This window comes from Eublepharis macularius, chromosome 8 (assembly GCF_028583425.1).
Source record: "Eublepharis macularius isolate TG4126 chromosome 8, MPM_Emac_v1.0, whole genome shotgun sequence".
Taxonomy (NCBI): Eukaryota; Metazoa; Chordata; class Lepidosauria; order Squamata; family Eublepharidae; genus Eublepharis; species Eublepharis macularius.
Genome location: NC_072797.1, coordinates 136972600 through 136985613, shown reverse-complemented (window position 1 = coordinate 136985613; position 13014 = coordinate 136972600). Strand labels below are relative to the sequence as shown.

The 13014-nt window shown below is 41.5% G+C and overlaps 1 protein-coding gene across 2 annotated transcripts in view; it reads left to right on the top strand.

Annotated features, from left to right (window-relative positions):
* Nucleotides 1-13014, top strand: part of RNF38 (ring finger protein 38) — a 153701-nt gene that overhangs the window by 43604 nt on the left and 97083 nt on the right. For both annotated transcript variants that reach the window (XM_054986254.1, XM_054986255.1), the window contains exon 2: nucleotides 9660-9730. In XM_054986254.1, the coding sequence (XP_054842229.1) occupies nucleotides 9660-9730 (71 nt within the window). The remainder of the gene's footprint in view (nucleotides 1-9659; nucleotides 9731-13014) is intronic.

The window sequence follows — 13014 nt, the reverse complement described above, 5'->3', positions numbered from 1 at the left end:
ATCCTTCATAGTTGCCAAGTATATGTGTATATATAATACAGAGTCAAAAGTAAATGCTGGCCTCGAATCTTTCTCTTCATGAAAACAAGACTGGGACAGATGCTCACTAATTGGAGCGCGACCAAGACAGGCAGGGAGAGTGAAAGTTAATTTATGTTTGACAGGCCATGAAATAACTTTTTCATTTTGGCCCGAGCTTGTCAGTCTGACTTGACTATTAATATGAATTGCTGCACTAAGCATTTCCGCCTACTATAACAAAAAAAGTCTCCAAGATGGCACAATGCTACTTAATTTGTTTATACTTGGTGCATACTTTTGTCATTTCATGTGCAAGTCATTCGGAGAGTTTAACCTACTTGAGGCTTATAGTAGCCTGAAGGATATTGCAATGTGCTCTGTGTGGGACTGCCTTCAAAAATAATTCCGTAACTACAGCGGATCCAGAATGTGGCTGTGAGGTGCTGCCTGCATGGAGCGCATATTCATTTTGCCTGGCTCACTCACAGCTGGTTTCGTGGTCTGCTTCAAAGTGCTTGTGTTGTCACTGATGTCACTAAATGACACGAGCCCAGAATATCTCAGGGATTGCCTTCTCCCATGTGAAACTGGTGGTTATTGTTGGAACTTTTGCTGATGCAAACAGTTTCTCTGAGACAAAGGTTTGGATTCTACCTGAAATTTTCACTTGTTCAAGATGGTCAATGTTTGCTGATTTCCCATGGCAGACCCCCAATTCGCCCTCCAAGCTGTTCCTGATACAGCATTGTGGGGAGAATTTGGGGCTGCAGCAGGAGACAAGGATGTTGCATTTCCGCAGATGGAAATTGTTTCATCCTTGGAAACTGCGTATAGGCAGAATCCAATCAGGGCTTTTCAGTAGCAGCACTTTGTCTGTTGCAACTTCATCCCGTAGGAGACTCATGTGGATCCGTCTTTTTTAGTGACGGGCCAAAGTTTTACTGGTTTGTATAATTTTTGAGACTTATGATTGCTGCTGCCCTGTTGTGTGACATTTCTTTTGCAATTTTATTATTGATTCACTGTGTTGTGTGATGCTGCCCTTGCTCCTTTTTTGCCTGTTGTAAGCTGTTTTGTGCATCATTGTAGTAAAAGGCAGCGTGTAAGGATTTGTTCAAACATTTTAATCTGCCTTCAAATATCCTTCAAGTGTCATGGTGAACAAGCGCTTGTACACTCAAGACATGAAGTATCCAGTAGTCAGTTTGCATTTTGAGGTCTTCAGGGTGATCGCAATTGTTTGAAAACGACATACTTCCTTGTGTTCTAAGTTTCTATGCTAGAAGTAAGAATGGAAGCAAAAAAATAATCAACCGTGAGTGCAACCCAAAATACATTTTTGAGCCCAATCTGGAACGCTTCACTGGGGCCAATTTTGGCCCCAAACAGGCCAGAATTAGCCCTGCACAAAGCATGGGAACATGCCCACGACTGGTGTGATGCTGTTGCTTCCCAGAAGTGATGTCATCACACCCTCTGGGTGTGCATGTGTATGATCGCAAAAAGCAAGTCCTGGGTCCTCCCCCCTCCCACTGGGAGGGTATAGAAGCCTGGGAACCCTATTCATGGTCAGTCCACTGATGGTTGCCACCCCTTCCATTTGCTGCTTCATTTGCCACTCTTAAATCCCAGGGAGGCTGTTGAAGCACCGAATAGGTATGTGGAGGCAGTTTGGGGGAGGGGGATGTGCACAATAATAAACTGAAGTAAAATCTCAACAAGACAAAAGTGCTACTGATTGACCTGGGATTTAAGATCTTGTTCTGGATGGCGTTGTGCTCCCCACAAAGGAGCAGACCCATACTTTGGCGGTGCTGCTGGATCTGGGCCTAGGGTTTCCAGGTGTCCACCATTGGCAGGCAAACTCTTGGAGGTTTGCCTGCTTGCCCACCAACCCTCTAGTGACCAGCAGGAGATGGCAAGCCTCCAGGGAGAGGTCGCTCATCACCGGCAGGCACCCTGGGAACACATGTGGTAGCTCCCAAGGGGGCGCAACAACATCACTTCTGGGGGTGCCGTCATCACGCCAGCTGTGCGAGCACTCCTGCACTTCATTTGTGGCTGATTTTGGCCCCAAATGGGCTGAATTGGCCCCGTTTAGATCACGGGAGTGCTCACGTGTTTGGTGCGATGATGTCACTCCCAGAAGTGGCATCATTCTGCATGCGCAGGGAGCGCCTACACGAGAGACAACACGCTGCTGGCACAAGTTAAGTGCCAGGTCCCCTCACCTCCCAGAGAGGGTAGAAGGACCTGGCAAACCTCCCTGGGCCTAGAGTTGGACAAGCTGGTGGCAGCCAGGCCCAGGAGTCCTTTTTTTTTTTTTACCAGCTTCAACTGGTTGGCCAGTGCAGGTTCTCCTAGGCAGAAAGGAGCTGGTCACTGTGGTGCATACCATAGTCATATATCTAGATTAGATTACTGAGTTCTATGTGGGGCTGCTGTTAAAAAGCGTTTGGAAATGCCAACTGGTACAGAATGCTGCAGGCAGGTTCCTGACTGGAGTGGGTTGTGGTAGGGTTCCACAACTGGTTCATTGCAGTTTTGGTCCATCTCCACTGGCTCCTAGTTTATTTCTTAGCCCTGTTCCAGTGGTGGTGCTTACCTTTGAAGCTTTATACAGTTTGACACCAGCATACCTTAAGGACCGCTTCATCTCTTATGAATGTACCCGACCTCTGTGGTCATCTTCTGAGGCCTAACTTTGAGTGCCCCCACTTTCTGAGGCTAGATGGATAGCAACCCAAGAGCGGGTCTTCTTGGTCCTGGTGCCAAAATTATGGAATGCCTTCTCCAGGGATATGCATCTGTCCCCTTGCATTACTGTATTGTTCTATTTCATATGAGGTTCCCTTGGCAACCTCTCCTTCCTGCCCTGTGTTTTAATTGCTGGTTTTGTGTTTTTATAAAATGGTTTTATTTTGAGTTTTCATTTTTTTTAATGATGTGTGCGTTCACTTGTTTGCTGCCTTGGTGCCCTGATTGGGCGGAAAAGGGATATACATTTTGTAAATAAATGACCATACTGTGAACACATCTCCAATAGAAACAGTGTTAGGAATACCTCTTATAGAGCTCTTTCATTAGCATTCTGTTTTCAGAAACCTAATCACAGTTTTAAAAGGCATTATTACTGTAAACCACTCTTGAGTGGATGTTAAGTTGTCCTGAAGGGCGGTATATAAATTGAATGTTATTATTATTAGAAAGTTAGAAGTCCTATCTCAGTCAGGCGGAGCTGCAGCACAAGCGTCTTTCCTCATCAGCCAGAATCAGAAATCTTGTTGTTGTTGTTGTTGTTGTTGTTGTTGTTGTTGTTGTTGTTGTTGTTGTTGTTGTTACAGAACGTATTTCTGACTAGGGATGTACTCTCAGTATATCTGGCTTACAAAATATATCTGAAAAATACTTTAGTATTTTCTGGGTATACAAAGGAATCCATATCTATATCCGAGATTCTTGGCTATACCACTATTGCTATCATGATTAACTCCCAAAATATTTGGGAATAACTTGGACTGCCATTTTAAAGATAGCAGAAGGAGAGAGAAAAAAGACAGAAACAAAGCAGGGAAACCCCGGGTAGTCAAAGGCTACAAGAAACAATACCGGGAATATACAGTCAAGGGAATTTTTGATTTTTATAACAATATATTTATAACAATATTGTTATAAATATAACAATATTTATAACAAATGTCCGTTGCGCTGAAATGGTGGTTCATGCCAGTAATGAAAATATCATGTGGTGAGCTGTTCTAATTGAAGACCATTAGGAAGGTGTACTTCCAATAACTGTGCCCAGGAAGAAGTTGTTTATATGAAACGGGAATGGTATAATATGCAAGCATAATCCCGTCGGCACATCAATATTTACATTTGATCTGGATTGTGGTCACCCTTCCCTGTGGGACCTTCTGCCTACATTCCTAAGAAGGCTCTACTGCAGCTCTCACCCAGACGTTTCTCTATGAACATTACAAAAACACGGACAAACAACTGTTACCTTGTATAATTGTTACCTTGTATTTATTATATATTTATTACTTGTATGAAATTGTATTTATTGTTGACACTTTGCACTTTTGCACACTTTGCACCAATATATTGTTATAAAAATCAAAAATTCCCTTGATTTTAAAGATAGCAGCAGCTTTTTCTTGCTTTTGCAGGTTTCCCAGCCCAAGAGAGAGAGGGGAAGGGAGGAGATTTTCACAGGCAAAAGAATTTGTATGTTAAGGGGAGGTCAAATGTCTGTCCAATCACAATGATTCTCTCATAGCCCACAAGCTCTTGGCTGCAGCTTCCGGGCAATAAGTTTTGGAGTGAATGCTTTAGGCTGCTCTGAGCCTTACCTCTGCTGCCTCATGCTAGGTTGGTTCCGGATTTAGCACTGGTTCTCTTGGAATTTGTGGGTGTCCCGTCCCCCCGCCCCCCCGTCTTGGAAGGCTTTTGGGCAGTGGTTGCTCTTGTGTGTTTAGCTAAGGCTTCTTTGCCCTAGAGAAAGCATTCCCCTTAGGAAACAACGGAAAGTAGATGGGGAACCTTCAGGGTGGATTTGATTTAAATTGAATTGATTTAAATCACGATTTAAATCAGTTAGTAAGACTACGTTTAAATCATGGTTTTCTACATAAAGACTCCTCACACTTAGCGACTTGCGCAGATTTTTGAAACCTAGCACTTAAGGGGTAAGGGGCTGATTCTATGTACATAGATTTGCAAAGGAACAGTGGGATTAAGGTCTTTTCCCTCAATTTTGTATGTTTATTTTATAACCTTTTTGCAGTGGAGACGTGATCTCTGCAGACACAGTCACAGTTTTGAGAACTGTAAAACCAAGCATCTGTGATAATATCTTCTAGATTGAAAAATTGCCAAATAATCTTACAGAAACCTCTGAAAGAGCATGACATTGTGAATGGATTAATGGGTGCTAAGGATGTATTGCCATTGTTATGGTCTCTGACCGCAAATAAGTTCATTCGTTCATTCATTCAATTAATTTACCAAAAAATTTAAACATTGCATGAATATACAGCCTCATGTTACATAATTAAAAACTCATACTTATTTCATTATGAGTAAGCTTTGAACTATAAAGTATCTTAAATAGAAAACTATCTTTAGATATTTTCCTCAAAAACCATTTTATTTTATTTAAAAAATTCAATTTAAATAAAAAAATCCTATTTAAATTTTAAAAATCCATTTTTAATTTTTTTAAAAAAATCTTTTGATTTTTATCCACCCTGGGCACCTTGTTCCCTTGACCCAATCTACTTGAAACTTTAGAGAATTGGTAGGACCTCACTTTGCCACAGTTTTGATGTAATTTGCATGAAAAATAGCCCATCCAGGTCCCCAGAAAGATTCCCCCACGGGGAGTAATGGGGATGGTTAATTTAGGAATCCTCCACCCCAAAAAACTGAGATCCAAATACAAAAATGGTTTGTGAGGACTACATTCTGGGAATACCAATATTTATGTTCTTCCTGATACCTTAATCCAAAAATATGGGGTTTTTAAAGTGTACATCCCTATTTCAACCCTTGGGTTGTTATTGGTATGCGGACAGAAGACATGTACCCTTGACTGGTGCCAGTGTGGACCTTTCTCTAATTAAGTCCCAAGTCCACACTTGAGAGAGCCTTTTGCTTGGCTAAGGTTCTACACCTGGCTGAAAGTTAGCCTCAAATATGAGCAATGATCCACCCAGTGGCAGTAAAGGATCTTAAGCAAAGCAGTAAGACAGCTTTACAAGCTTGGAAGGAATGGTAAGAACTGGATGGAATAAAAATCAAATAGAGTGTAATAATACAAATATTCAGGCTGGAAAGTGAGGAAACTCAAACAGCTAACATAGCATCAAGGGTTCTATAGAATGGCTAGAAAGCTCAACCATTGTACAAAGCTCTGTCCAAGGAAAGAGTCCAAAGTGGTAATTCTGATAGGTAGGCACCTTGGCTTTCTTTTTGTATAAATCTGAGCAAAAAAATTATTCAAAAGGCAGGATGTCTAGAAGTCTGAGCAACAAGCGATCCAAAGGGGAGAGAAGAAACAAAGACAACATCTCATTGCAGTCAAGAACGTGTAGAGAAGCAAGGATCATGGAACATATGTCTATGGGAAATTTCTGCAGCCATATACAGGGGGAGGGCAGCTTTAGGACAGGCAACAAAATCTAAAAGCAAAAGATGTTTGCTTTCCAGGTACAGAAATAAGGGGGGGGGCGAGATGGGTGTCAAGATGTACAACATGACTGATCGCAGGGGTGTGAGTAGATTCCAAAAAAAGGTAAGAGAAGGGAAGTGTTCAGTCAGAGAGAAGGCGTATTTAGGGCTATTTTGGTCTGATCAGAAGAGTAGAGTTTTGGTGGGGAGTTCCAGATAGGGGAAGGAACTTGAACCCAAATGGAATCATGTTGACAACAAGGTCACTGGAAATCATAGTAGCCCTGGTGAACACAAAAGTTGGCCATTCCTGCCCGGAAGCTGTTGACCAGAGGACAGGAAACACTGGTCATGGATATCTCCAACCAGGAAATTTCATAATTAGGATCGTGAATTGGAGCATCTGTTGAGGGCTGTTCCAGAAATTCAGGTCACATTCATATTGCAGTGCCACTTCCATAGCAAATAGTGTGCTATCACACACAATTTAGTGTTTAAAAATAACTCAACTTGATGCTTTGAAGGCAGAAATTTTCAGACTGTAGACCATGGGTCTTTTGAGTCTTTGGACATCTTTGGAATTCTGACATAGCATGGGGGGGCGCAGCCACAAAATGGTTGCCATGAGAGGTGGAGCTTGCCTTACAGTGGCTACCACAGCTTCCCTTCAGTCTAGGGTTGCTAGGTCTCTTAAGTCCTCCAGCGGGAGACTGGAATGCTGGCACTTAACTTGCACAGTCTTCATTGTTTATCCTCATGTGCGATCCCAGCATGAATGATGACATCACTTCCAGGAAGTGACGTCATCACGCGGGTCAAAGGGTGGCCCTGGGAGAGCACACATGCTACTTCAGTCACACAGTGAAGATCCTTATGCTGTACTGGCAGGGGCTGCTGAAGCAGCATTTTTAAAAATCTGTACAGCCTGTGGGAAGCCTTGCTGGGCAAAAGCTGCATCTGGCCCAGTCCTCTTTCTAAAAACGCCTGGAGGGCACCAGGAAAGATTTATTGGGCACCATGACACCCAGGGGCACTGTGGAGAAACGCCATTTTGTTTGTGGAGTTACCTTTCTATGGGCTGCAGAGGGGAGGGGCCAGTTCTGGAGTGGAATGTGATTGGAGGGAGAGCGAGTCAGTGGGAGTTGGAAGTGGGCAGTTGGTGGCTGGGGGGAGTGGAGGGAGAGATGGCTCTGAGGGGAGAGGGAGATCTAGTGTAACCCCAGGTACCAAAGGATTGGGCCTGCCCTACACAACATCTAATTAGGGCATGAGGGAGATAGAGTAGGGGTTTCTGTTTAGTTTGTATTATTCCTTCTGTTCACTATATATTTGCCTGTGTATAGAAGTTAAATAATTTTTTTTTGATATTTATGAAGGAAGGAAGATCTTCTGTTCCACATAGTCCCCCAACCGCTTGGGCTCACTAGCAGAGGAGGGAGGTTAGGAAGCTGTCCCACCTAACTAGGACCCCATACAGGGACAGTGGTGGCAGCAACTACCCAGAGACAGGAAAGGGAGACATCCCCTTCAGGTGCCTGGCCAGAGGCAAAAAGGGAGGGGTAGGCAGAGCAGAGCAGGGTCTGCAGTGGGAGGAAAGGCCCCGTTTCGTCACAGGCAATGTATTGGAGACCCCTGCAGTAGCTTCCTGTATTTTGTGAATGAATTTTAGTGGAAAACTGTTCCTTCATAGGCTTGTCTTGATTATTATAACAACTTGTCATCTCTGATAGTGAGTTAAAACAGATGGTGAAGGGATTTTTTTAAAAGCAAGTGAATTGGTGAAACCTTCCATGTGGTTTGTCAGCAGACAAACCATTATTCTCTTCTTTGCCCTATTCCTCCAGTCCAATTTTATTTAAATAAAAAAATTGTGTGGGGGGAATAAAACTCATTTCCAGCTATAAATCTAGCTTCCAAGTAGATGTCACTTTTACTTGTTTCAGCACTGCCCATAAATTTGGGCAATTTATATTATGCAAGTAATCAGATTCTTCTCCCCATTTCAGCTATCCTTCACTCTAATTAGTACAGCAGGTAAGGCAAAGGTAGTCACCCCTAACTTACTTTTGGGCAAAGAATGGACAACTCAAGGCAATGCTAGTTCAACAGTCTAAGCTAATCCATAGGTCGGGGATGTTGGAAAGTAGACATTAGTTTTCTCCCGAATCCCAGTTCAGCACTCACTGGCTGTTAAGAGAGAAAGAAGGAAACAATCCTACTGAATAAGCTTTTAAGCCTCCCTGGAGCAGTGTTTTGTTTCTGAGGCAGTGTATTTGTGCAGCTATGACAAGAACTGTGTCTGAATTAGGTGTGGTAAAGCCAGCTAGTCTTCTAATGGAGTGACTCGGGCTTCAGGTGATTTGAATTGGCTACAGTCCATGAAGGAACAGCCTCCAGAGGCTGTATTGGATAGGGCTCAATATGTTTTTACTGAATGCAGAGTAGTGGTTTTATAACAGAATATGGTTTTTTCCATTCTAGCAAGGGGGAAAAAAACTGGGGCTTGGGGAGGATAATTGGGGGGGGGGGAGTGTATGTAAGTCCAAAACAAGAAAGTAACACAGTAGAACAATTGTAGAGGAACCTTTTACACATTGCATTTTCAGCTACAGAACACTTTAAGTATATGAGTGAAGGAGTGTTTCTCAGTGAGCTCTTTCTCAGTGTTTCTCAGTGAGCTCTTTAGTGACATTCTCTAGTAGTTGTGTTGAAATGGAAAGTGCTTGAGATAATGATGCAGTTGATGTAAGCCAAAACACAGAGCAAGTGGTGCAGTCAACGCTAATATGTTGGCAGTGCAAGCATTCATGTTATACAGAACTCTTCTTTGGGCACAAGTATTCAAAACAAAAAATAACCCTTTATACTTGTTATGTGTATTTGAAAGCTTGCACTATCAGTTTTTGATTTTATGTGGCCCAGTTGATTTTTTTAAAGGAGTCTCTTATGTATAGTGTTTGGGGGGGGGGGACCATTGAAGATGTAAAAGTACCTTTTTTAAAAAAGAAGGTTGCTTACAATAAGGTTCTCGGAATATTAACATTAGAATATCTAATTTTAACAACATCTTGGTAGCAGAGCATTTAGATAATTAATTCAGTTGTATGAAGCCACACTTACAGACAAATGTTAGACTGCTAATATTCCTGCAAGTTGGTATCTTAAAATAAGTTAACTCTATAACACACACACACGAGAAACACCACACATTCATCAATAGTTTATCTGCCTGGTCCACCAAGGTTCCTTTAGTGTGTCTGTTTGAAGTATACCCACTTAACTTGTTACACTTCTGTATATATTAAGTTCATGGCCAAGTGCAAATAGTGAAATAGGTGGGGCAGGGAGAGATTGTTTCCTTGTAAATAAATACGTAGGTTCACAGTCCCTGCATCATAAGACCATAGCTTAGGCTTGATTATTGCTTTCCAAATATCTTAATTTTCTTCTTGTTTTTTTTGTAGGTGGTGTTAGTGCTTCCTTCCCATGCCAGCTGATCCATCAAGACCACATCTGTACTGATGACAGTGACAAGGTAAATGAGAGAAAGATGTTGCTTTCAAGTAGATGTCAGTTTTCTGCCAACACAGACCCTATCTCTGAAATTTTTTGAAGCAAAAAGTGCTAACCTTGGTGTAGCGTTGCATTATTACTGCTGCTGCTGCTATTGAAAAAGCATGCTTGTGTTCTGGAAATACATTTTTCTAAGTAGAAATTACTGGTGCTCACTGTTGATCACTTGAGGTCCAAAGATTTTCTCTCTCCCCTCCCTTCTCCCCCGCCCCACACGATGTTTTGACTCATGAAATGTGAGGGAGTGCTGAGGATATGTTTCATTTTCACTATATATCTTCTGTGTTTCAAGACTGAGGCTCAGTTTTCAAAGCACAAACATTTAACATCAGTTTGACTTGGGCAGCTTTGTGCAATTCTGGACATTTAAGCCCATCTAGAAAGGAAGGCATAAATACTTTGTATACATCATTGGCCATTTGGAGAAACCACCAAGCTCTTGATGATAACCCTTTTCAATAGCAGGGGCTGAACTAGTGTGATTCTTGTCACAGGTGTAATTTCATTGAGAACTTTCCATCATAGTCCAAAGTCATATACTCAGTTCAGCTGCCTTTGCCCATGTGAATTGGCATACAGAGGCTGTCACCTTAATGCGGCTTGAAAGAGAAAGTAAAGCTGCTTACAAGCAATAAAACTAAGGGAATGTGGCACAGGGCAGATCTAGAAAGCTGTGAAAAGATGTATAATGTGACTTTTAGACTACAAGAGCAATATTTTGGGGCAAAATTCTATGAATGTATTCCCAGGGCTGGGACACACTGCGATGTTCTGTCTGGCTGATGCAGGGCCAGAGTTGAAGTTTAGAAGAACAAACACCTTTTGAATTTTAAGGCAATTCTGTAACGTCAGTGTGATCTCTGATTCATCTGTTCCTTCGCTATTGTGCTATGGAACTAGTCTACAAAATACATTCTTCTGTGCAGACATGAAAAGGAACATGCAAATACTATTTTTCTCTTCACTCGTCCCTTGTTCTATGGTGTCTAGCAATAACTCATCCCTCCGGTTTTGCTTTGTAATGGTTAAGCTTTGATTTGTAGGCCCCTTTCTTTGCAACCCCCCTCCATTTCCAAGGCAATTCTGGCAGATACTACCATGCGCTATATTGATTTGAACGTCCTCCATGCTCCAGTGAACTTTTTTGTGCCATTATGTTAATTGTTCTCAAAGGCTTTTGTGTGTGGGGGTGGGATTGATGAGATTCTCAACCTCTTCCAACATGGAATTTACTGTAGAGCCATTAATATTAATTTCTTGGTGGTTATTTGGTTTAATTAGAAGTTGAGATATCTGGCATCTTTAAAATTACTCCTCTAGTATCATGGTAGTAACAATGTCTTTTGCTCTGGAAGGCAGCAATGCACACTGTTTCAATCCTGTTTATGATATATTAATCTATGGATTTTTCTTTGATCTTCAGGAGTACAATGCTGCCTGAAAATGCTATTGAAATACAGTAACACTCAAAGGATTTTTCCTGGTTTATAAATTAGTAGATTCTAATAATTTATGTAATGCTGAACTTGATAGGATTTAGGAAATCCTATCATCTAAATTCTAGTTATTAAGTAGGGTGTTTCCCCTTTTATTATTCCCAGGACTGCGGAATATGATAAGGAAAGTTTTACATGTGGATTTTGGTTAATAAATAGGTATGTTGTCTCCCCCTAAAAAGTATGCAGAGAGAGAGAGGGGGGAGAGAATACTTGTGTATCTTGAAAGGTATGATGGAAGCCCTTAGAAAATTAGCTCGTCTCTCCTTAGAACCTTAGCTTCCGGCACTGTAGATCTTCTGTGGACTTAAGTGTTCTGACATTTCAGTACAGTGTAGAACTGAACTGTTATTGCGCTATAAAAATAATCTGGGCCTTGTAAATGAAAAGGTTGTTGCATGTATCTTTTAAAAATTAAATGCTTTCTGTGTCAAGTTTCTATGTCAAGTTTCATTGCCTTCTGCTTTCTGGAAGGTATAGATATCACAAAAATCCTGTTTTTAGTAATGTTTCCCTGAGGTGATAGGAAATATTATCAGGATTGTAAAACTGCATTTTTCCCCCTGTTATGCAGAAGTACGTTTACAGTGTGTGTATAAAATGTGGAAATTAGGCTATATACACCCTAGTGTGATTAATCGTGATCAGTATTTCTCTAGGCCGAAGGTTCCTTGGGAGCTTATCCTCAGTGAGTTCAGAAACAATGCCTGATAAGCATCTCTAAGAAAGAACTTAGCTGCCCTCTGTGAATCTTTCTCAGCATTATCGTATGTATCTGTAGGGTGCACATTCCTTTCATGTGGGGTGATAGTGAAACCTGAACGATATGGTCAGTGCCTCATAAAAACTAAAATGCCAGTTGTAGAAAATTCTCTTGCACTGTGGATCTATGACAGATGCTTAAAGGTCCTGTTGTCCCATAAAATTAACCTAATTGATATGAAAAGTGGCCCCTGCAGGTGAAAAGTTTGAAATCCATTGTCCTCTAAACACATACCATGAAACTTAAACTCCCATACCTTTTCTTTTGCTGTACACCTTTCTCCCACCCCCTTGTAATGTGTACAAACAAATTGTGTCTGTTTTCCCATGGCTGTCATAGTCATTTGTTTGGTTGCCTGATGCTTTACTGGTTCTGCCTTGTGCCCTGATAATTAATAATAATTTGGGAAATATCCTTAGATGCCTCACTTAAAAAATTAAAAGAAACCCCTTCTTTATTTAGGCAGAGTTTTGCACGGCTACATAATTTTCTTGCAGCTGTTGTTCTGAGAGAAGGTATCTCTCCTCTTTCCCTCAGGATATACACTCAGCAGATACAGGGAGGGGAAGTGACGGCCATATTTATTATTAGCCTCTATTTGCCACCTGAATCCTTTCTCGTGCTCTCATTTCATAGGTGCCAAGTGAAGAAGCTGTTTTTGAATTGCTTGTGATTACTTATGACCTTTTCTGTTCAATCTTTCCTTGATTTGGAAATTAAGGGTGGCCTTGCTTTTCTTCATTAATACGAGCTCTATTAAGCTGTATATATGAGAGAGAGTAATGGCAACGAGAAGAGAGAAGCAGGGCCAAGGGAGCAGATGGAAATCTTTTATTTTATGTTCATAATTTGTGCAGCATTGGAAAAGAGATAGGAGCCTGAAATACGGCCCCATGCAATTGATGTTTCAGCCACTAAACCAATTCATGTGGCGATGCCAGCACAGCTGTGCCACAGACAACTTTGCACTCCGTGATACGGTTTAGG